A 25,690-nucleotide genomic window follows, 5' to 3' on the forward strand; every position below is an offset into this window, starting at 1 on the left:
AGGAAGGAAGGAAGGAAGGAAGGAAGGAAGGAAGGAAGGAAGGAAGGACGGACATTTAACCACATGAGTGAATAACTAAAGAGATGCATTGAAGTATTAAATAGTAGTTATCCCTGGATTATGTATGGGATTATAGAGAATTATATTTCATTTGTGTGTTTTCCAGATTTCCTATAATGAGCATAAAATACTTTTGCAATAAAGAAAATACATGTTTATGCTTGTTTTAAAAGAAAAGAGACTTTAAAAGATTCCTAAGGTGCTTTGGAGGAATAGTAATGATAATAAGCCAATCTGAATACCCTTCATCCTAAAGCAGACTACCTCCTGTTCTTGGAAGGGGGGGTGGAGGTATTTAATTCAGTTTTGAGTTTTATTTATGTGGCGGATTATTGTATTTTCCAAAGATGTTAACACCAGTATATCTCATCTCACCCACTGTTATTACAATGTGACATCGACTCTCTTCAAGAGGTAGGATCTCTGATCCTTGACCTTGAATCTGGGCAAGACTGTTACTATGGTGGACAGGAAGCTATATGACTTCCAAGGGTGAGTCACAAAAGGCGAAGAACTTCTTCCTCATCCTCCTGGGATGCTTACCCTAGGAACCCAGCACCTTGTGGTAAAGAAGCCAGTCAGCCATGTGGAAAGGCCATGTATAGATGTTGCTGCCACAGCCTCACCTGAAGTCCCCAGACTGCAGCCAGCATCAACTGCCCAAAATTTGAGTGTGTGAATCTTTAGATGATTCTAGCCCTCAGCCTTTGAGCTGTCCCAGCTGACGTTGAGTGAAGGAGAGATGAACTTCTCCCTCCCAGGTCAGCTCAAAATGCATACTAATCAGCAAAGTAAATATTAGTATTTTAAGCCACTGAGTTTTAAGGTGGTTTGCTAGACAGTAACGGGTAGCCAGAACAATTTACAAAACATACCTAGTCTAATTCCGTGCACACAGCAACCTCTGACATTCCCTTAAGCACATGTTTTCTAAGAACTAGATAAGTTTTAAAATCTCTAGGATCATTCCTGCTGTCCATTCATGCTATTCCTAAAACAGTAACCCTGGAAGGTAGCGTGTGTCTATCACATATATAAAGAAACAACTGGGGCGCCTGGGTGGCTCAGTTGGTTAAGCGTTCGGCTTTGGCTCAGGTCATGATCTCACAGTTAGTGGGTTTGAGCCCCACGTTGGGCTCTGTGCTGACAGCTCAGAGCCTGGATCCTGCTTCAGATTCTGTGTCTCCCTCTCTCTCTCTGCCCCTCCCCCACTCACATTTTATCTCTCTCTCTCTCTCTCTCTCTCAAAAATAAACAAACCTTTAAAAAATGTAATAAAAGAAACAAACAGCTGCATGAATGCGCTGAGACAAGGTGAGACTAAGAATCTGAGCGAAGGAAGAAGTAGGCTCTCCTACTGTGTGCTGAATAGATCATGACAATATTCAATTCTGAGGACTGACCTGGCAAAATACCAGAATGGTGAAAGAACTAAAAATATAGGGGCGCCTGGGTGGCTCAGTTGGTTAATGTGTAACTCTTGATATTGGCTCAGGTCATGATCTCATGGTTGTGAGATTATGCTGACAGCATAGAGCCTGCTTGGGATTCTCTCTCTCTGCCCCTCCCCTATTTGTGCCCCCCCCCCCACCTTCTCTCTCTCCCTCTCTCTTAATAAATAAATAGAATTTTAAAAAATAGAGCTAAAAAATCTAGTCCTGATGCTTGAGGAGAAGGAACTGAGAATATTTAGCCTGAAGAAGAGAAGACATGCCCAGTTCCCCCAACTCAGCTGTACATAGCAGATTCTCTCAGTTCTCTGCATTTTTCATGTCTGGCCCTGTTGCACTTCCTTCTCTCCCATGGACAATTCCTGTTCGTCCTTTAAAGTCTCAGCCAAAGCAGCAGCTCCTCTAGGCGGCCTTCCACGGCCCCAGGGTAGGATATGTACCCTTCATATGTTCTTTCACAGCACTCTGTGCTTCTCTGTTATTTCCCTTATCTGTTGTCTCATAAATATATTTATGTGTTTTTCTTCTCTATCATAATGTGAGTTACCCAAGAGCAGGAACTGTCTCTGTTGACCTTGGTATATCCCCTACGTGAATGTTTTATGAATCAGTGTTTGAAGGGTTGACATGTTGAAAAGGATTAGATTTATTCTTTGTGGTTCTAGTGGGGTTAAAGATAAAGAGACACCTTGGTCAACATAGAGAAAAATTTCTGAGCCAGTAGATGATAAGAGCTGCCTTCGGAGATCTTGACTTCTCTGTCCTTATGCCCAAGCATAAGCTGGACAAACATTTTCATTAGTTCAAAAATTGGTACCTGGGCAACAGATATGCATAGGTAAAAATGATATAGTCCTTTCCTCAAGGAATCTGTGGTCTAGTAGTGAAGGTAATATGCTAGTAAGTGCAGTGGTAAAGGGGCATACAGGATGCTATGGAAATGGAAAGAAATTTTTTAGAGGAAGTAGGTCAGCAAAGGGGTTTCACGCAAATGACTCAGACACATGTTTGAGTTGCATGTTCAAGGATGGGTAGGAATTTGCCAGGCCATCTAGAACCCACAGAGTTGAGTTTGTCTGGCATCTCGGGGCACTGCAATTAATACACTGTTAGCCATGGATGGAGTGGGAATATGTGGTAATGACGGCCATAGTGCTACCAGTAACAATAGCTAACATTTGTTACATTGTTGAGCACCTGCTCTGGGCAGCCTTGAACTAAATGGTAAGAGATGTGTTTTGGGAAACTAACCAGAGGCCAAATCTAAGCCTCTTGAACTTTATCCCCTATAAGCCATTAATAGATTTGGAGCAGAGGTGGGACACACTTTGATTTGCGTATCAACTTAATCGTTGGTAAGATTGTTACCAAGATAACAGCATTGGAATGGACCAGATAGCCTTTGAACCTGAGATTGTAGATTCTGTGCTTTATCATTACTATGATACTACTTTACCAACTTTGGGGACAGATTGGACAGATGCCTTATTTCTTGCCCCTTTTGTTCTACAATGGTGTGGTTTTATGCGCTTGCCTATCTGTGCAGAAATGGTACATGACCCAATTTCCCAATGATTTACGAAGGAAGAATCATCAGTATTAAAGGGCTTTTTTAAACAGCGTCCCTATCTCTCTAATTTAAATACAAAATGATGGGGCGCCTGGGTGGCGCAGTCGGTTAAGCGTCCGACTTCAGCCAGGTCACGATCTCGCGGTCCGTGAGTTTGAGCCCCGCGTCGGGCTCTGGGCTGATGGCTCAGAGCCTGGAGCCTGTTTCCGATTCTGTGTCTCCCTCCCCCGTTCATGCTGTGTCTCTCTCTGTCCCAAAGATAAATAAACGTTGAAAAAAAATTTTTTTTTAAAAATAAATACAAAATGATTGTGAATATTCCTTGAAGATTCCCTGTCTTGTCTCCTTTCAGGATAAATTTGGCTCAACTATGGTAGGCCATCATTTTTTATGCACAGTCACTGAAGCAACATAAGAAATGATAGTGTTGTACTTCACTGATATGTGGAATTTAAGATACAAAACAGATGAACATAAGGGAAGGGAAGCAAAAGTAATATAAAAACAGGGAGGGGGACAAAACATAAGAGACTGTTAAATATAAAGAACAAACAGTTGCTGAAGGGGTTGTGGGCAAGGGGATGGGCTAAATGGATAAGGGGCATTAAGGAAGACACTTGTTGGGATGAACACTGGGTGTTATACATAGGGGATGAATCAGTGGAATTTATTCCTGAGATCGTTATTGTACTATAGGCTAACTAACTTGGATGTAAATTTAAAAATTAAAATTAAAAAAGAGAAATGATAGTGTTGCCACTGAGCTGACCCTGGTGGTCAGTGAACAATTTCACCAGCTTGTTATAGCTGTAAGAGAAATTGGAGGCCTAGTCTCTACTTCTGCCTACACTGGGCACAAGCAGATATTGACAGTTCTGTCTTACTCTCTTAAGAACAATTTGGAGCTTGGATGGTATTTTCTTTAGATTTATTATTGCCAGGTGGCTCTTGGGCTCCAGTTCCAATTCTACTACCACTTTGCTGGCTGTTTGAGCATAGATATGCCACTTAATTTTGCTGAGCTTTTGTTTCTTCATCTATCTAATGGATTTAATAATACCTATAGGAGTATTGTGAGGATCAATTGATTGGCATTTGTGAAAGTGTCATCATAGGATCTGGTAAATAAGTGTTTCATAAGTAATACTTTCCTTCCTTTTTCTTTAGCTAGTCAGAGTGCCTGAAACCACCATTATGGATTCATTGTTAGTGATTCATTCCTTTGAGTACTATTATGTGTGCCTCAGTGAAGGGTAATATTGTAAGCTATGACCTACTCCTTTCTCATGATTAATGTGTCACATACTTTCGGCGACTAGCCAAAAGCAATGCATTTGGGACTGGGTTTGAGAAAAACATTAGAGGAGGAGTAGAGACACTAGTAGAAAAGTGGAAAGTACCAGAGAATAATTTAGAATCATAGAATTTTAATATTAGAAGAGATTTTTAGGTATTCTCTACTGAGCATATATGATTGATAGTGGAAAAAAATAGATGCTAGTATAAACAAAGTATTCATCTTCTTCTCATAAGTAAAAAAAAAATAAATTTCTCATACTTATCCTAGAAAACAAAACCAAAGAAAAATGTTTGTTCATCTATAATTTTCCTTATAATACAAAAACAAAAATAGCTTACATGCTATTGTAAATAATACATGTTCTGGTTATAAATATTACCCTTCTTTCTCCTTTGCTCCCTATCTCAATGAATGGAAACACCTTACACTGAAAGCCCAGGCTAAAAACCTGTGATTCATCTTTAATTTCTTCTGCTTTCTCACTACTGGAAACACTGAAAGCTCTTGATTCAACTTCCAGAGTAGCTCTCAAATACGTCTACCTCTAGCTGTCTGCACAGCCACGACCTTAATCCATCATCCCCAGGCCTCATTTCTATAACTGTTTCCTAATTGGTGTCCCTGCTTCCCCCATCCATTTGTCATACCAGAAGACAAATACTGTTCCTACAGACAAAACTAGTTGTTTCCATTCTTTGAGCAGTGTTTGCTAGGCTTTGTACAAGTGTTAGAAATGAGATGTGTAAAATACAGTCCCTGGTCTCCAGAAGGTGTGTCACTTTTTAAACATCTTTGATACTTGCCATAAGTCAGGCTCACAGGCTGTGATCTGGCCTCTGCCTACCTCTTCAGACTCCTCTTCAGACACACACACCCCACGCTATCCTGGAACTCTGTGTTCTTTACCAGTCATAATTTTGCTACTTATGGTTTTGAAATAGGACTTTCATATTTGTGTTACCCAGATTTTAAAATCCATGCCCTAATCACCACCGCCACGTACCAGATAGCTCCTAGCCCCTAGAGCCTGCTGAAATTATTCAAATTAGCCAATGCTAAACCTGCTTACCCTCCCTTACTTTGCCTTTCTCTGGGAAACCACAATAAGGGCTGTCATCTATGCTTCCCCCTTGCTCATTGTGCCTCCTGACTGATGGTGGTGCTTTCCCTTGTGGCCCTGCTTGGCATGGCATGCCTCCTCTTAGGAACTGTGAATAACAAACTGTCTTTTCCGTGGCAGTCATCTCCTGATCTGTTGGCCTCACCATATCTGAAAAATAATAAAACCTATATTTTAAACACACTGCCACCACCACTATAGAGTGAATTGTGTCCCCTCATATGTTGAATCTCTAGAACCGTGTGTGACAATATTTGGAGATGGGACCTTAAGACGGTCATTACGTTTAGATGAGGTTATGAGGATGGGGTTTTCATGATGGGATTAGTGTCCTTCTAAGAAGAGACCAGAGAACTTGCTCTCTGTTACCCTTTCCCATGTGAGGTTACAGAGAAGGCAGCCATCTGCAAGTCAAGAAGAGAACTTTCACCAAGTACCAAATCTGCCAGTATCATCATCTTGGGCCTCCCAACCTCCAGAGCTGTGAGGAATAAATTCTGTTGTTTTAGCTACCCAGTCTAAGGTATTGCTATAACAGCCCAAGCTCATGAAGACAGCCACTTAGTTTAAATCTTTTCAGTGGCTGGGGCATCTGAGTGGCTCAGTCAGTTAAGTGTCCGACTTCAGCTCAGGTCATGATCTCACCGCGTATGAGTTCAAGCCCTGTGTCGGGCTCTGTGCTGGCAGCTCAGAGCCTGGAGCCTGCTTCGGATTCTGTGTCTCCCTCTCTACTCACGCTCTGTTTATCTCTCTCTCTCTCAAAAAATAAACATAAAAAAAAAATCCCTTTCAGCCTAAAACGCTTGCCTGATCTATTTGCTGCTTATCTCTCCAGCCTCATTTTATGTCCTTTCTCTTCATCATTAATTAAGCTTCAATCTCAATGAACATTTTCATTTCTTGAAATCCCCTTCCTGCAACAGGACCTTTGCACATTATATTTCCACTGCTTACGGGTTCTCCTCTTCCCCTCAGTCCCTCTTCATCTTACTCATATCTGCGTATTTTCTAGGTCTCAGGTTATGTATCACTCCTGTAAGGAAAATCTTTATGACTCTTATGGTTGTCAAAATGGAATCTTTATATTTAATCACGTTTTTCATTCCCTCCACCTCACTAGAATGTGAATCCCTCAAAGGCAATGACTATGTCTTGTTTTCATTATATGCTCAACAACTAACTTCTATAGGATTGGTTTAAGGATTAGAAACAACCTATCTGCAACATTTAGCTTAGTGTGTAGCTTGTAGTTTAATACGTAATAGTTATAATTATTATTGCTAATAATATTTTTCAGAAACATAGGTTACTTAGATTAACCAAATGACTTTCCCAGCCATTAATATCCCTTCTTAATGTATATTAGTGGACATTTTATCCATCTTAGGTGTTCTAGGAAAAGGGAAAATGCAAAAGAACATTGATAGGACCCACACCCCTAGAGATGATAGACATAGGTCTTTCCTGGAAGTATGATAACATAGTTTGTGGTACTGAACTGATCTGAGCTGCCTAGTGAGTCAGGCGTCCTATTTAGGTGTGTACATTAGGATAGATGGATGGATAAGCTTGTTTGTTCAACAACAACAAACCAACCCCCATAAGCAGAGGGCAGAGAAAGGCAGAAGAAAGAGGCAGGCCACTCCAGGTTGGTAGTTGGCAGTTTTAATAGGCAGAGAGTACTTACATACGAGGCTTGTCTTGGGTGGCAGCAATGGGTCTCCCCACCTGCCCACCGAATCTTGAACATTCATAAAGAGGCCTTAGTTAGGTTCAGTAAGGTATACCTTGCAGGTGTTTTCAACAGCAACATCACTATCTCAAGGGTACCACATCATTGTCTAAGACTATGTCTAAGTCTATGTCCTTGGAACTGCCTCTGGGAGCAAGAAAAGCAGAAGTCCTATTCCAAGGATGGGTAGAGGTGAGGAGCCCCCAGTTGCCCAGGTCCAGTTCACAGGTCAACCAACGGTCACTTCCTTTCAATGACCTTCCCCAACACTCAGAGTAAATAAGATGTTAAATATATGAAAGAATTAGTAAAAGATATTAGATAATAAGAGGTGACTATCATAATCATTCTGACGTTTTATTTTTATTTGTATAATAATTGCACCTCTACAATATTCAAGTGCTCTTTCTTTGTTTCTTATAGCTATTGGATGAACTCCCAATGATTTACAGCTGTTGTATATTTGTGTACTGCATGTAAGTACTTAACGTTTAAAATTCAGTTGTTTGATACATTTTAAAATTCATATTCACTTCATACTGAATTAAGTAATATAGTTAACCCTGTTATATTACTGGGAGGTTGTAATAGTGTAAAAGGTTCTAACTTCTGTGATCTTCATGTAAAGTATAATATCTGGGAAGTTATAATAATGTTGTTTATTAACTTTTATGATCTCATAAAAGTTTAGATAGACTGTTACTTAAATTTGACTTGCATAGTCTGCCTTTCCTTGAGTTATGAATGTAAGCAAAAATTTTTTTTTAATTTTTTTAGTGTTTATTTATTTTTGAGAGAGAGATAAACAGAGTGTGGGCAGGGAAGGAAGAGAGAGAGAGGGGGAGACAGAGAATCAATCCGAAGCAAGCTCCAGGCTCTGAGCTGTCAGCACAGAGCCCGACGCAGGGCCTTAACTCACAAACCGCAAGATCATGACCTGAGCCGAAGTTGGACATTTAACTGGCTGAGCCACCCAGGCGCCCATACAAATTTATTTTTATTTAAAAAATTTTTAAGTTTATTAGAGAACACGGGGGAGGGGCAGAGAGAGAGAGAATCCTAAGCAGGCTTCATGCTGAGAGTATGGGACTCCATCTCATGGACCCGTGAGATCATGACCTGAGCCAAAATCAAGAGTCAGACGCATAAGCAACTGAGCCACCCAGGCACCCTGAATGTATACAAATTAGGTAAAAATTTTATATAGTGTGCCATAAAAATAATATTTATGTCCTTTGTACCTGTAATTGTGCTAGGCAGTGTAAAAGCCATCTCTAATTCTCTCAATTGTGCAAGGTAACTTGGTATTATCCTCATTTTATAGATGATGAAGTAAAGCACAGATTTAGTAACTTTTCTAAGGACATAAGCCGAGCTTCTGCTTAGGTGACTTGCCTAAGCTGTGTAGTTGTAAGTGTCAGAGTTGGAAATTGAACTACAAAGTTTAATAACCTTGCCTTCTAAGTATGCCTTCAGTTTCCTAGCACTAGTACTTAAAACTTCTCTAAAGCCTTATGTGATGTGTTATCTGGTTCTTTTCGATGTGATCATCATTGCTAGCTCAAGAATATTTTCTTCTAAAGATATCTAAAAATCAGAATCGTTTGAGAAAATATATTATTAAAAAGAGCTCATCTGAATTTTTTTCTGTAAAGGGACAGATAGTAATTATTTTAGGTTTTGTGGGCCTGTGGTCTCTGTTGATCTTCATCTCTGCTTGTGTAGTGTTGAAGCTACAGGCACCCCGATAATAGGTAGACAAATGCTCGTGACTGTGTTATTTACCCAAAAAGAGCTTGAGCCTTTGGGCGGTAGTTTGCTGCTCCTGATCTAGAAAAACACCTTCAGGTGAGCTTTTTTTAATAAGTCATCAAGTAACAGAACTTAAAGGTAAAAGAGATCTTAGAAATAATGTGGGCCAGGGCTGCCTGGGTGGCTCAGTTGATTAAGTGAGCCTAGTGATTAGATACATGAGAAAAATATTTTATCCCTGCACACGAGTTGTTCACAATCTGGTTGAGGAGACTGGTAAAAGAAACCATTATAATACAGTGATATTTTCTGTAATAGCGTGCCTTAGTCAGAATGGCTCACAAGATTTAGAAACCTACCCAAGCCAGCTTGAGTTCAGAGAGATTTATTTATTTTAGGGACATGAGGAAATAGATGAAACATAATAGCAGGAAGTATAGCCTGGCTACAACTCAAGGGCAGATTCTGTCTCCCGCTCTTCTCCCCATTCCTTCTTCGCATGGTCTCAAGTCTTTGAATCTGCTTTATTTTTCTCTCCATGCAGATCACTTCTCTGCTCATTCATCTTCTTGTTCATTCAATTTAGCTGCCCAAATACCAGCATCAGATTTTCAATCCATGAGCCTTTATACTTGGATTCTGTACACTTAATTGATTCAGTCTCTGGCTCCCAAGCTCCCAAGTTTTCAGGAGAGAGCCTCTCATTGTTCCAACTGAAGCCAGGTGCCTACTCCTGATTCACCCAGCGTCTTGGCGGAGGTGCAAGTAGGCAGTGCAAATTCTCTAAGACGAGAGTTTGGGAGGAAATGGGGGCATCGCTGGATCCAGAGATGTGTACACAAGCGTTAAAACAGCATTCTATTTGTTTTCCTAGTTACATATTCTAAAACAAGTTTCTTTCTCTATTTTTTTAAAGGTTTGAATGTTTCAAGATGAAGAACTCTGTAAACTACCATCTGCTTTTTATCTTAGTTCTTTTCAGTTTAATAGTAACCACAGTAAGTCATATTTTGTTTCTAAGAGATTAAGCATGTGAACCAGCCGTGTGCGGAGTTTGGCACATTTTACTTCTAGTGTTTGCTTCATGCTGTTCAAACTGAAATGTTTCTACACAAAACTCACAGATACTGTTTCTTTATCTCCTGTTTAGGTGTTATTTCTCAACAAAAAGTTGAGACAACTTTTTAAAAATCTGTTTATTTATTTATTTGAAGGGAGAAAAAGTCAAAGGGCAAATATTTAGTAGCAATGGGGAAAGAATTAACTTTTTTTCATGGATGGACATAGTACCGCCCATTTGTTAAAAGAAAGTGATTGATTCTGCTCTGTTGGGCCTACTGTGACTACTTTAATGGTTAACCTTTTCCTGATAATGAGTTCATGGTCACTTCTCATCCTATCCTAGTGCTTTTTTCCCTCAAGTAAAGTGCATTTTGTATTAAGAGATAATTCATTTCAACAAATGCGAATTGCAAACCTATCATATCAAGCAGTAGAAAATCCAAAGACGGCGAAGAAGCAGTTGCTATGCTTAAGGAATACATTCAAGTAGAGAAATCAAAGATGTAAGCACAGAATTGCATCAAAAGATGATGATTACAATAATAATGGTAAGAACTAGTTAAATGATGAGAAGACACATGAATGAAAATTACTTGGGTTTGTCAAGGAAAGCTCCTTTTAACTGGCTTTTAACTGATGGTTAAGAGTTTGCCAGGCCCCTGGGGCAAGAATGTGATGAAGTATTTCTAAATAGACTGTTACATTGTCCCTAGGCATAGAACCTTGGAACATAATAAACTATCATTTTTAAGCACTTACTATGTGCCAGATACTACACTGAGTACTTCATTTTCTGATTAAATCATCACTACCAGCAGAAACAGGAGAGATTTAATATGGCTAGAGTATATGTTAAGTGGTGATGAGTGAATGAGTCTAGTTAATGAGATAAATGTCAGATTATAAAGACCCTTGTATACACTGGGATTTTTATCTTCAAGGTAATTTGAAGCCATTAACTGATCCATAGCTGAGGAAGAACATGGTTAGTTAGAAAGATGACTGATTTTAGAGGATGGATTAGAGGAATATGAGGCTAGACTCAGGGACTTTTGCATTTGCTTAGGCAAAATATGAGACTCCGACTGAAGTAAAATAGGTGTGGGGATGCAAAGAAGCTGTCATAGGGGCACCTGGCTGGCTCAGTCAGTAAAGCTGCGTGACTCTTGATCTCTGGATTGTCGGTTTGAGCCCTGCATTGGGTGTAGAGATTACTTAAAAAAATAAAATCTTAAAAAAAAAAAAGACGCTGTCATAAATAACAATCCGTAAGACTTGTGACCCACTAAGTAGAGGGTGTGGGTATGGGGTAAAAAGGAATTGTCTAGAATGATGCCTCTGTTTACAGCCTGGCCATCGTGGTACATAATAGGTTCTTAACCAAGATGGAAAACTTCAAGGAAGAGCAGATTTTGCAGGAAAGATAATGAGTAGGTTTGTGTCACAGAGTAGAGGTAGATAAATTCAATTTGGAATGTGTTGAGATTGAGATGCCTGATGTTAATGACACCTGAGGCTTATTAACAGGTAGGCTGAGCTAAAGATGTGGGTTTGAGAATTGGTATGGGAGGTACTAGAAATGCGAGAACAGATGAACTGGCACAGATAGCATGAACCATTAAAATTACCAAAGATGCAACCCTATGGAACACTTTTTTTTTTGACAGAGATAAACAAGAGTATACATTTATGATACTTTACCCTAAAAGTTCTAAAAGTTACAGTTGATTTGTCTATTTGACATTCACATCCTGTCACTATGCAAACTTTCATAATGCCTAAGGATTTCAATGAGTCAACACTTTAAAAATAAAAGTTATATACATTCAAGGTGTACAGCATGATGATTTGATATGCATAGTGAAATGATTACTATAGGCAAACTAATTAACATAGCTTCTCACATCGTTGCCGTGTGTGTGTGTGTGTGTGTGTGTGTGTGTGTGTGTATGAGAGAGAGAGAGAGAGAGAGAGAAGACCACCTGAAATCTGTTTTCTTAGCAAAGTGCCAGTATTCAGCCCAGTATTAGGTATAATCACCATGCTGTACATGGGAACACTGACATTTGAGGGTCAGGTAGGAGAAATGGAGCCAGCAAAGGAAACTGAGAACAAGTAGTCAGAAACATAGGCAAACTAGAGAGCCTAATATCACAAAGTATGAAGAGATTTCCAGAAGGAGTAACAGTATTAGTTGCCACTGAGAGGTTGAGTAAAATAAGATTGAAGTTTGACCCATAAAAATTTCAATTAAAAGACCAAGTAACCATAATAAGCATACTGTCAGCAATAGATTGATGGAGGCAGAAGTTAGATTATCAGTGACCTGAGAAGGTGAATAGAAGGTTGAAAGAACAGATACACTATTTTCTTATGCTTCTACACTGCCCTGCACTGTCCTTGCATAAACTACATACTCCTTGATTGTGAGAAAATCCTAGTGTTTCAGAGATGAAAAGAAATCTTGTTGTTGTAAAAAAGAAGAGAACAAAGTCCAGAGAGTGTTAATGACTTACTTGTCTGGCCAGCCAAGTTCATATGGAAAATTGCTGGCAGAGTTAAGACTGGACCACTTTCTTTTTTTTTTTTTTTTTTTTTTTTTTTTATGTTTTTTTTTTTTTTTGAGAGAGAGAGAGAGAGAGAGAGAGAGAGAGCGAGAGCGAGCACGAGCAGGGGAGGAGCAGAGAGAAAGGGAGACACAGAATCTGAAACAGGCTCCAGGCTTTGAGCTGTCAGCACAGAGCCCGATGTGGGGCTTGAAGTCACAAACCGTGAGATCTTGGCCTGAGCCGAAGCCGGATGCTCAACCGACTGAGCCACCCAGGTGCCCCAAGACTGGACCACTTTCTAAGTTCAGTGGTTGGAAATACAGGCTTGGGAGTCGGTTAGATCTAAATTTGAACCAACATTTAACTGGGAACCTTGGGCAAGTCACTTGGCAAGTCACAAGCCAAACTTGGGCATTAGTTTTCCTTGTCTGTTCGATGAAGATAATAATAGCGTACATTTCATGTAGGAAAATTAATACTTGGCACATAGTAAGGACTCCATAATTCTTTTGCCTTAAAAAAAGTCTTAAAGAGCATGCCCTTTTGCATTTCATTTATTAATAACAATGAGAATATGAAGCTATACAAAGGAAAATTAATATTTTGACAACACATTTCAGAGATGAAAAGCATTCTTCCTTACTGAGTTTAGAGTTACAGATAGTGTCTCATACACATCTTCCTACTAAAGCTGTATGGGTGCTTAAAAGAAATAATCTGCTGTTATTGTAGTGAGGGTAGGAACTTCCTACAGGAATAAGAAATTTTGTAGCCAAATTGTAAAATTACATAAAATTTTGTGAGATCAGTACTGTATTAAATGAGGATATAGAGATATCTGCCAAAGAGATATCTGTCAAAGAGATTATTGCCTTGTAGGGGAGAGAAACAAACCAACAAATTACATGATGTTTATACATGGTCAGTGAGGGCCTGAAGGAGGGTGAGTGGCAGCTTCTGCTGAGTGGAGAAGGACCCAGAAAAGACTTCAAGAAAGAGGGATGGTTTGAGCTGAATCTTGGAAGATGAAAGTGTGCGAGCAGGGGAGGGTTTCTGAACGAAGTAAAGAGCAGCATGTTTAAAGATCTGGAGGTATTGAAGTAGCACATTTGGGGAAGCACTGTACTTTTTGGAGCCTAGGATGAAATAGGGACAAGAGGAGAGCAATGAAGCCGAACAGAAAGTCAGGAGTGAGATCATGGAAGGCTTTGAAATTTGGACTTGTCTCCTAAGTGATGGGAATCGTTCCAGGATTATGATTTGAATTTTGATTACTCTTTACCATGTCATTTTAAAGGCATACTCCTACAGGGCAGTAAATGCATGCTGAATCTTAAACAGGCATTGCACTTAATCACCCACATGACACTGGAACCTAAAACTAGGGTTTGTGTAACTGGGAATGCATCTAGGTAGACGGGTTAAGAGGCTTTGGAAGTAAAAGAAAGTACAAGAAATTTGTTGTAAATGTATTCAGTTATTGAGCGTGCATTATATGCTGAACACTTTCACGTCTTTTAGCTTATTGTTCCCCACCACTGTTATTCCTATTACCCAGATAAGGAAAAAATGAGTCTTTTGGTTAAGTGAGTCCTTGCTCGAGGTGTGTAGCAAGTCAGTGGCAGAGTCTGAAATTGAACTCCTGTCTTTAACTCCAGTGTTCTTTCTGCTGTAGAAAAAACTGTATTATAGGCATTGTCAGTAGACCCTCTTCAGCCCTTATGAGTAAACTGTGTGCATCTTTGCCCTTCCTTGATGCTGATGCAGAGGCCAAGAAGCCAGAGTAATCCAAAACAGCCTTGAAACATTTAGTTCACCGTGGTCAAACTAGCACTGGGGGAGACCCGCCAGTAGCTACTGTCCCTTCTGTGGCATGCCACCTAATCTGACTGGTTTTACATGGCTGGAGTCCGATCTAAGTAACAGGACTAGGAGGCAGGGAGGTTTGGGATTTGCAGAATTACTGGAATAGGTTTTCTTCCCCCTCGTAATGCACTTCATTCACATGTGTTTCTTTTAATATTTTGTAGGTTTACCTTAAGGTAAAGGAGCCTGTATTCCATCAGGTAAATTAAAAAACTATTAACACTTAATTGTTTAACAGTACTTGCCTGCATTTCGTTTCCTTTTCTGATAAATTATATGCAGATATAATTTCTGAAAATAAAGTGGTAGATGTCCTATGAAAGTATTTAAAACAAACTCAAGTGCCTATAGGATATCAATGCCCAGACCCAGCTGGCTGTAGTCGGTAACGCAGGTGCAGTGTTCCTTATAAGCAGAAAAAAACCCGAGAGCATTTATACACATACACATACACATACAAAGTCCTTTTTATGACACTATTTTCTAGAAAAGATAGACTGAAAATTCCTTGAATATTTTCCCCCTAATGCCTATTTTAATGAGTTTTTTGAGGTGGGAGGTTAATTTACATTGAGAAAAGCAAACACAGGAAACTTTGCTATAGGAAATAATGATTTAAGTGCATCCCATAGTGGAACCAGAGTAAAATCAAGTAGTAGACCCTAAATAAAGAGAGCTCTTTTTTTTTTAATTTTTTTAACGTTTGTTTATATTTGAGACGGAGAGACAGAGCATGAATGGGGGAGGGTCAGAGAGAGAGGGAGACACAGAATCCGAAACAGGCTCCAGGCTCTGAGCGGTCAGCACAGAGCCTGACGCGGGGCTCGAACTCACGGACCGCAAGATCACGACCTGAGCCGAAGTCGGATGCTTAACCGACTGAGCCACCCAGGCGCCCCATAGAGCTCTTGTTAATTGAATGCTACCATGTGCCTGGCACTATGCCCATTACTGCACAGACTCTAATCTTTCCAGCAGTTCTACGAATTAGGGATTATTATTCACATTTTAAGGGAAGTGAGCTCAGAGATACTAAGAATTTGCCCAACAGTTACACAGTTACTAAGGGACAGAGCCAGGATTGTAACCTAGATTTGTTTGACTCTTGTCACCATTCTTTTAAAAAGCCAGCAAACAAACAATACATAAATAAGGACACATTATCAGAAGCCTTGTAATTTTAGAATATTTTGTGCTTATATAAAAAGTAAGTGTTCCTGTAACTTTTTAAACTTGAACTAGATAATAATCATCTAACTGAAATCTGTTTTTTGAAACAAATTCCAAAACCACATTATTGTGCCACATTATTTTTCTACAGACAAGCTGAAAGTAGGTGTTATAAACAGGACATCTTCACTTTCCTGTTTGTTTGAGCTTAAAGTAGGTCATTATGGAATTACCTCTTTATTTAGAAAGATTTATTGGCACAGCGTAAAGAATGAAGTTTATAAGAAGACTTCGGCTTTTGTAAATTTCTTATTTGTCTTTATAAGAAAGAAAAAAACATAGCCACAAAAAAATAAAATTCAGAAATTTGAGGTTAATTTTTGTAAGTTTATGACCATCCATTTTCCATTTTGTGTTTTAGATCTATTTTATACTATGGTTATGTAATAAAAGTATCAAACTATTTGTGTAACTTCCCATGCTGCAACTTTCATGTGTTCTTTTCCCAGTAATAAATTTTTTTTCTCTATGGATAGTGGTATGTATGGATGTATGCTGATAGGGAGGGAGGCAGGATGAAAGCTTATAGTTCTGTGTTTTATCTCAGGCCTTCTCAGGAGAGAAGTAAAGAAGTAGAGGAATGCTAGGGTGAAATGGATAAGTAGTCTGAAGGCAGAAGACATTCATTCAACAGATGTCCACTGTGTACCTTCTCAGTGCCAAATACTGAGCTGGAAGTTGGAAATAGAGAGGCAATAGAACAAAAATTTGAAGATAAAGTCAGGCGGACCTGGATTTAAATCTGGTCTCTCCAATTACTAGCTGTATACACTGGACAAGTTACTTAACTTCTTTGAGTTTTGGTTTCCTCATTATTCCACAGATACTTTTTAAGTGCCTTCAATATGCCAGGTATGGTACTAGGTATAAGAGATACACTATTGAATAAATTAATAAGGTCCCTGCTCTTGAGAGCTCATTATACTGTGTCTCTAAAATTGGTATAATAATTTCCTAAGGTTGTCTGAGGATTAAATGAGCTAATACGAGGGTGCTCAGTTGGTAGAACATGCGACTCTTGATCTCTGGGTTGTAACTGAGTGCTGTGAGGAGTGTAGAGATTACTTAAAAATAAAATCTTTTTAAAAATAAATCAATAAAAAAATGAGATAATGTATATCTCCTACCATGGGAAGTACTCAGTAAATGTTAATTAATATTAAGAAACCAAAGCAAATGAGACAGGGTCGCTGGTCTCAAGGAACTCGCTGGTCAGGAAGATAGACTTGTAAAAAAATATTTATAGGGGCCTGGGTGGCTCAGTTGGTTAAGCGTCTGACTTCAGCTCAGGTCATGATCTCACGGTTTATGGGTTTGAGACTCGTGTTGGGCTCTAGGCTGACAGCTCAGAACCTGGAACCTGCTTTAGATTCAGTACCCCCTCTCTCTCTCTGCCCCTCTCCTGCTTGCACTCTGTCTTTCTCTGTCTCTCAAAACTAAACAAATGCTAAAAAAATTTTTTTAAACATTTATAGTATATACATCTCATAATGTGTAAAAGCAGTGCTAACCAGGGTGCAATCTGTCTGCTTGGGTGACTCAGAATAGGGCTATAAAATACATCTGTTACATATAGCTGAATTATTTCTTCCTCTTATATTAAAAAGCAAGATAGGGAAGATGGCCCACTATATTTCCTGCTATTTGTAAAGCTTTATTTGAACAGGCCTTTGTCCCAAAGTCTAATCTAGAATATCCTATGCTGACCTGTTATTAGAATTGATTTTCTTCTTTTTACGTAAGCTCTGCACTCAACGTGAGACCTGAACTCACAACCCTGAGATCAAGAGTCACATGCTCTACCAAATCACCCAGCCAGGCACCCCAGAATTGATATTTTTTATTTATACTTAATGGCTTAAAAAAAATCTATCCCTAATTAGTTTCTTGGTATCTTTCTTAAGAAAAGAGGACTGCTTTTTCTGAGAAACTCTGTTTGTCAAAATTTGTAGAGTATCACTCATTCTTTCATATCACTGTTAATATGTACAGACTTAGAAAAATATTTTTGAAGTCTGTAATTGGAAAAATTGTTTTGGAATTTGTGGCAAAGTTTACAGTAAGTCTCAAGATCTTAAAAATAAATGGAAAAAGAGGGAAGAGAATAATGTTATCTAATCTAAAGGAGCTCTGGCTTGAGTGAAATCTCAATTTCTTACCACTTTGATGGCTTGAAGTTTGGAATCTTGTATTTTTTTTTTTAATGTTTATTTATTTTTGAGAGAGAGAGAGAGAGAGACAAAGTGCAAGCAGGGGAGGGTCAGAGACAGAGAGAGGAAGACACAGAATCTGAAGCAGGATCCAGGCTCCAGCTGTCAGCACAGAGCCCGACGTGTGGTTCAAACCCACGAACCATGAAATCATGACCTTAGCCTAAGTCAGACACTTAACCGACTGAGTCAGGAATCTGACTCACCCAGGAATCTCAGATTTCTTAACACTTTTATTATCCATGGACAAATTTCTTGTTGTGCCTATTCTTCAGTGTCTCATCTATAAAATGTTTAAGACAAGGAGAGGGATTATTTCACAAGGATAATATAAAAATAATATACAAGGAAAAGCATAAAGCAGTATAATATGACACTAAAAATACATATGAAGAAGTAAGATGACACAGGAAAGTTTCTGTCTATGATAATCACAGAAAGCTTCTAAAAGGAGGTATTTGAATAGGGCCTAGAGAGATAAGTGGGGTATACAATTAGAAGGAAAGAGTTAATAAACACTGTAAAAGTATCTGTCACAGCCAGGATGGTTATCTTGCTAACCAGATTAGCTTCCTTGAGGGAGAGAATACTGATAACAATTCTTCTTACTGATTTAAATCCAAAGTGATCCAGACATCTCCAAAAGAGAGCCAAATGCTATTTATTTAATTTGATGGCCTTGCAAAGGGTAATAATAAAATCATATGCCTGCCACATTCAGTAGAAATATTAATACATCTTAAGAAAACATTAAAAAAGTATACATGAAAGTAGATTAAAAGAACTTAAGTTAGTAAACCTTCTTTAAGCTAATTGATAAATCAGTAATTGAATATCTCAGATGAGATCTCCTCTGTTATCTCAAAGAGTACTATTGCTTAAAATCTTCCTGCCAAAGTAGATGTCTCCTAGAGATTATTTCTAGACTTGACATGTCAGTATTTTACTACCCTCCCTTCTGATTTGACCCTCAAGGTTTAAAAAAAATTTTTTTTTAACGTTTATTTATTTTTGAGACAGAGAGAGACAGAGCATGAACGGGGGGAGGGTCAGAGAGAGGGAGACACAGAATCGGAAACAGGCTCCAGGCTCTGAGCGGTCAGCACAGAGCCCGATGCGGGGCTCGAACTCACGGACTGCAAGATCATGACCTGAGCCAAAGTTGGCCGCTCAACCGACTGAGCCACCCAGACACCCCAGACCCTCAAGGTTTTTAAGAAACAACACACTATATAAACAGTTTGAAAAACAGGGACTTAAGCAGATAACTCAAGCAAATAACTATTATTTACATTTTATTCTGTTATGTTTGTGCCATTTTATTATAAATTAGGAATGTAAGGAAATTCCAATGTAAGCACACTTGGAAAAGAAGCAAAAGAAGCTGACATTTTTGAGCGTTTGCTTTGTGCTGAGTATTATATATTCTTTCATACAGTTTATATAGACTTAACTACTATTATCTTAGTAAATATCAACAAACCTGTATAGAAGTTACCATCTTCATTGTATAGGTGAGGTAACCAAGAGTCAGAAAGGTTAAATGATTTGTCCAGTGTTTCTCACCTAGTTACTAGCAGAGCTGGAAATTGAACCCAGGTCTTTTTTTATTCCAAAGCCCATATTCCTTCCGTGGTATGATGATGACCCTGTAGCAGATTACTTTGGAATTCAATTTATTATCATAAAGATTCATTTTTTAAAAGAATGAAAATAATTTTATGTGAAAATTACAAGGAGCAAACAAGTATGTATTCTATTTTTTTTTTTTACTTAAAAATAACTAATATTAGAATATGCATAGAAAAAAGTTGTGAAGGTCCTGTGTCTATCTCTAGCTGTAAGAGAGACTGAGAAATCAAGCTTATATAGCTGGACATATTGTCGACTGGATAAAATGTCTTCTGTAAAGACCAAAAAAAAAAAAAAAGAATGGATACTGAGTAGGTACTATCAAGGTCTGCCACAGATCCTAGGAGAAAGTCAGAATGTATGGGATAGACGTGCTTGTGGAAAGAAGAAAATTAATCTGGAAAAGCCCTCTTGCACTGCAAGAGTATAGTCTCTTCCTTATTCATTATTTGATGTCTTTAACATACTCTGAACAATCCATTCCCCTTGACTTCTGTATGGTGATGATTCATAAATCTGTTTCTTCAGCTCAGATACTTTCTTCTAAGATTTAGACCCAGATATCTAACTTCTGCTAGAGATCTCTACATGAATATATCACTGATACATCAGACTCTGAACCTATCTAGAAATGAAATCACCATTTTTCTCTCCAGTATTTCTTCTCTTCTTGTAGTCCCTAACCCAAGGAGCAGTTTCACCATGGACCCTAATTGCTAAAGTCATGAACCAGGCCATCATTGACTTTCCCAACCCTTCCTAACTTCCATATCAAATTGATTATCAATCTAAGCCCGAAATACCTCTTTAATCTGTCCATTTCTCTCCCATTCCCACTGATAGTACCTTGGTTCAGGTCCCATTACTCACCTAGGTTACTGTAGTACCTTGTCATTGGTTTGTTTTCTATCAGTCTTGTCTCCCTCTAATTCATTCTCCACCCAGCAAGAGGGATATCTTTCTAATACACAAGTGATCATGTTGCACTATTGCTGAAACTTCCATTGACTTCCCTTTACTTTTAAGATAAAGTTCAACTCTTTGGGGGCGCCTGGGTGGCGCAGTCGGTTAAGCGTCCGACTTCAGCCAGGTCACGACCTCGCGGTCCGTGAGTTCGAGCCCCGCATCGGGCTCTGGGCTGATGGCTCGGAGCCTGGAGCCTGTTTCCGATTCTGTGTCTCCCTCTCTCTCTGCCCCTCCCCCGTTCATGCTCTGTCTCTCTCTGTCCCAAAAATAAATAAATGTTGAAAAAAAAAAAAAAGATAAAGTTCAACTCTTTAACATGACCTGAAAAGCCAGTTTAAACCTCTGCTTACCTTTCTGACTTCATTTTTCCCACTCTTCATTCCAACAGCATATTCTAGGCATCCTTACTTTCGTCCCCAAAATATAAGCTATGCCGGTTACTTTCCTCCAGCTTCTCTTAATAATATTTTGGTTATTATTGGGGCACCTGGGTGGCTCAGTCGGTTGAGCGTCTGACTTCAGCTCAGGTCATGATCTCACGGCCCGGGAGTTCGAACCCCGTGTCGGGCTCCGTGCTAACAGCTCAGAGCCCGGAGCCTGCTTCAGATTCTGTGTCTCCCTCTCTCTTTCCCCCCTCCCCCACTCATGCTCTCTCTCTGTCTCAAAAATAAATAAACTATTAAATAATATTTTGGTTATTATTAATGATGTTTCTACTAATGCTTCAATTATAAAATGAAAAATCATATCCTCCATAAAAGTCTTTTTGATCTGCCTAAGTCTAGGTGGCTTTTGTATGTACTTACAAAATACTCTGTATAGCTCTTGTCACGGAGTTAAATACTATATTTTTAATTGCCTGATTACTTATCTCTTTTCACACTAGATTGTGTGAGAGCATTTGCTGTGAGGGCAGGGATTGATGCCTTTCTGGTTCACCATTAGAGCACCATGGCTGCAGTTACAGATTCAAGCTGGCAGACAGCCTCTAATCGGCTTTAATTTAATGCTGTGTTTATTTAGCTCTATAGAGGGATACAAGGTGGAAAATATAGCAAATATAACATTTTCATCTCATCAAGAGATCCAGAGCTACTTATATACAGATTCTTTTTGCCCTTTCATCCACCTAAGTTATGCACAGCTGCCAGGGATGAGAGCTAAGTGTAGTGGAGGGCATTGTAACACATGGAAGCTACAGCCCCTTTTGCTTACCATCCTTTTTTTTTTCTTTCTTTCTTTTTTTTCTTTTTAGAGCTCAAGCAGGGTAGAGGGGAGGAGGGAGGGAGGGAGGGAGAGAGAGAGACAGAGACAGAGAGAGAGAGAGAGAGAGAGAAAGAAAGAGAATCTTAAGCAGGCTTCACGCTCAGTGCAGAGCCCCACACAGGGCTCAATCCCACCACCCTGAGATCATGACCTGAGCCAAGATCAAGAGTTGGACCTGGCACCCTTCCTACCATTCTTTATGATGAGCACCTTTCATACTGTTCTCATGCAGACCCCAAGCCTCCAACCTAGGTGCAATCCTTCACAACTGAAGCAAACATAACATTTTCATTTATCTTAACTGTTGTATTCAAGGATGGGAGACTGAGGTCATTCTCAACCAGGCCTACATCAGTCAGTGCTTGATATTAACCCTTTACTCCACACCACTATATCCCCATGGTCTAGTACAATGCTCAATAAATATTTGTTGCCTTCTACTATTGTAGAGAGACCATAAGTAATAGGCAGAAGTCACAGCAAGGCCTTATAAAAGAGTCCACCTGAAACATCAAGATGTGGAAGGGTTGAAAGTGAAAGTATGGAAAAGTATGTGCCATACAAACACTAAGCATAATTGTGTTATATATATGTGGTATAGTTTTGTTATCAGACAAAACAGACTTTAAGGAAAAAGCACTTCTATTAAGAAGAGATTACTAATAAATATTAAAAATATTCATCAGAAAATTATGATAATTTAAAATTGGTATCTCTAATACATATAATTCTCAAGTATATAATGCAAAAATTGACAGAACTAAAAGAAAAATAGACAAATCTATAATCTTAGGTGATTTTAATGCATACCTTTCAGTAAGTGATAGAGGATATAAAAGATTTAAAAACGTGATTAAGAAACTTGACCCATAACCCAAATGTAAACTACTGCATCCAACAGTTGGAAAAACACATTTTTTCAAGTCTTTAGAGAACATTTACAAAAATTGACCATATACTTGCCCACATAGCATCTTAAATTTCAAAGGATTAGAATGAGAATATATGGAGAACAAACGGAGGGTTACTAGAGGGGTTGTGGAAGGGGGGATGGGCTAAATAGGTAAGGAGCATTAAGGAATCTACTCCTGAAATCACTGTTGCACTATATGCTAACTTGGATGTAAATTAAAAAAAATTTTTTTGACCATAATGCAACTATGTCAAATGTAAGTAATACAATTTTAAATAACACATGGATCAGAGAAAATCATAGAAACTGGAAAATATTTTGAACTGAATCATAATGAAAGAAAATACATATTAAAACTTGTAGGACTTGGCAAAATTAATACTTGTAGAGAAATATCTAGCCTTAAAACGTATACACCAAGAAAGAAAAGGAAAAAAAGCCAACAAGGGGAGTTTTGGCATATATTTCAAGAAACTGGGAAAGATAAAAAGCAAAAATGAATACAACAGAAAACAAATATACCATAGATAAAATCAGCAAAGCTGTAAGTTGCTTCTTCAAAAAACAAATAAAATGAACATACCCTTGGTGAATTTGACTAATGAGGGAAAAGACAAGCACAAATAATATCAGAAATGAAAGGGGGATATCACATAAAAGTCCACAGGCATTAAAAAGTTAAGAATATTATGAGGAGCTTTATGCCAATAAATTTCAAATTGTATTTTTTTTTAGGTAGACAGATTCCTAGAAGTGTAACCTGCAGAAACTTAATAAAGAATAGAAAATCTGGGGGCACCTGTGTAGTTCAGTCAGTTAAGCATCCAGCTCTTGATTTCAGCAGGTCATAATCTCATGGTTCATGGATTCAAGGCACATGTTGACCTCTGCACTGACAATGTGGAGCCTGCTTGGGATTCTCTCCCTCCCTCTCTCTCTCTGCCCCTCCCATGCTCACTCACTCTCTCTCTCTCTCTCTCTCAAAATAAGTAAGCTTTAAAAAAAAAGAATCTTTCCAACCTTTAAAGAAAAAAGAATAGAAAATCTGAATTGTCCTATAACCATTAAAAGTAATTGAATCAGTAGTCAGAAATCTACCCACAAATATAACTTCACTAGAATGTTCTACCACACAAAGAAGAAATAATTCCAATGTTAAACAGATTCTCATAGAGAACAGAAGAGGAGAGCTACTGTCCAACTCATGTATGAGGCTAGCAAAACTTTAATACCAAGAACAGTATAAAAGAGTTAAAATTAATTAGGTAGAGGTCCTAAGCCAAATATTTGCAAACCAAATCCAAAAAAAAAAAGATAAAACATCATGCCTAAGTTGTATGTATCCCAGGAAGATAAAGTTGGGTAGACTATTAACCAGTATCAGAAAATCATATTTAACGATTAAATGAGAAAAATTATATAATTATTTCAAGAGATGCAGAAAAAGTATTTGATAAAATATTTATTTTAAAAACCCTTAGAGCAAATCAGAAATATAAAAGATCTTTTTAATCTGATAAAGAGTATTTAAAAAAAAAATTTAAGCTTATCACCAATATTACACTTAGTGATGAACTATTGAAATTTTTCCCTTTGAGATCAAGTGTGAGATGGCAATGCTTGTTATCAGTAGTTCTATACATATTGTACTGTAGGGTTTGGTAGGATGAAAAAAATATTCACAAGTGATACACAAATGTATACATAGAAAATCTAAAGAATCTACAGATAAATTATTAGAATTTGAAGAGATTTGAAAAAGCAAAGTCACATGATACAAAAACAGTATACAAAAAATGGTTGTTTATATATATGTAAAACAGCCTTTCACATATGAGTGAAATCATATGGTGTTTGTCTTTCTCTGACTTATTTCACCTGGCATAATACTCTCTAACACCATCCGTGTCATTGCAAATGGCAAGATTTCGTTCTTTTTTGTGTCTGAGTAATATTCCATTTTATGTATATGTGTGTGTGTGTGTGTGTGTGTGTGTGTATACACATACATATCACATTTACTTTATCACTATATTTTACAAATTTAACTACGGTATGTCTTGGTGTTGGCCTGCTTTTGTTGATTTTGGTGGGAGTTCTCTATGCCTCCTGGATTTGGATGTCTGTTTCCTTCCCCAGATAGGGAAGTTTTTTGCTTTTTGCAAATAAACCTTCTTCCCCCTTTTCTCTGTCTCCTTCTGAGACTCCTATAGTAGGAATGTTACTATGTTTGGAGTCACTGAGTTTTCTAGGTCTACTCTCATGATCATTCTGCTTTCTCTTTTTTGTTCAGCTTCAATATTTAACATAATTCTATCCTGTCTCACTTGTTTATTCCTCTGCTTCTTCCATCCTTGTGGTCATTACATCCAGTTGGTTTTGAATCTTAGATACTGCATTTTTCATTTCTGCCTGATTGTTTTTAAGCTCTTTTATCTCTGCAGTAAGGGTCTCCCTAATGTCTTCCATACTTTTCTCAAGCCCAGTGAGTATTCTATGATTCTTGCTTTAAATTCTGCAGAATGTTAATTTTGTCTGTTTCAATTAGAGCTCTGGCTGTGACCTTTTCTTGTTCTTTCTTTGGAATGAATTCATCGTGGCATTTTCTCTAGGTCTTTGTCTTCTGTATGGTATAAATCCTGTTATGTTTCCTGCGTCTTTGAGTAATGGCTTTATGAAGAAGAGATCATGTAATGTGCAGGGCCTGGCACTTCAGGAAGTGTCTCTGGTGTGTGTTGCGTCCACTCTGCTACTGTGTTTTGGCTGGTCTATCCCTCAGGTCAGTTGTCTGTAGAGGCTTTCTTTGCCTGTAATGGACAGTGTTTGGTCCTTGACCAGAGTGTGGTGAGTTTTAACTAGGTGTGTTCTGTTCTGCTTGTTTAAATGAGACCTGATGCTATTTCCACCAGAACAGAAGCTTTGCAGAATGCTGTAGTCAGTAGATATGTGTGTGGGCGTTTGTGCTGGTCTTCCAGGAAGCGGCTTGTTGCACTGTTCCTTAAGCACACCTG

At 38.5% G+C, this 25,690-nt stretch overlaps 1 protein-coding gene across 3 annotated transcripts in view; it reads left to right on the forward strand.

The window, feature by feature from the left end:
* ACER3 (alkaline ceramidase 3) overlaps positions 1-25,690 on the forward strand; it is a 169,620-nt gene that overhangs the window by 111,739 nt on the left and 32,191 nt on the right. For all 3 annotated transcript variants that reach the window (XM_040489434.1, XM_040489435.1, XM_040489436.1), the window contains 3 exons: positions 7,657-7,709; positions 9,902-9,983; positions 14,627-14,662. In XM_040489434.1, the coding sequence (XP_040345368.1) occupies positions 7,657-7,709; positions 9,902-9,983; positions 14,627-14,662 (171 nt within the window). The remainder of the gene's footprint in view (positions 1-7,656; positions 7,710-9,901; positions 9,984-14,626; positions 14,663-25,690) is intronic.

Source organism: Herpailurus yagouaroundi, unplaced genomic scaffold (assembly GCF_014898765.1).
Source record: "Herpailurus yagouaroundi ecotype Mexico unplaced genomic scaffold, PumYag 180, whole genome shotgun sequence".
In the NCBI taxonomy this organism is placed as follows: Eukaryota; Metazoa; Chordata; class Mammalia; order Carnivora; family Felidae; genus Herpailurus; species Herpailurus yagouaroundi.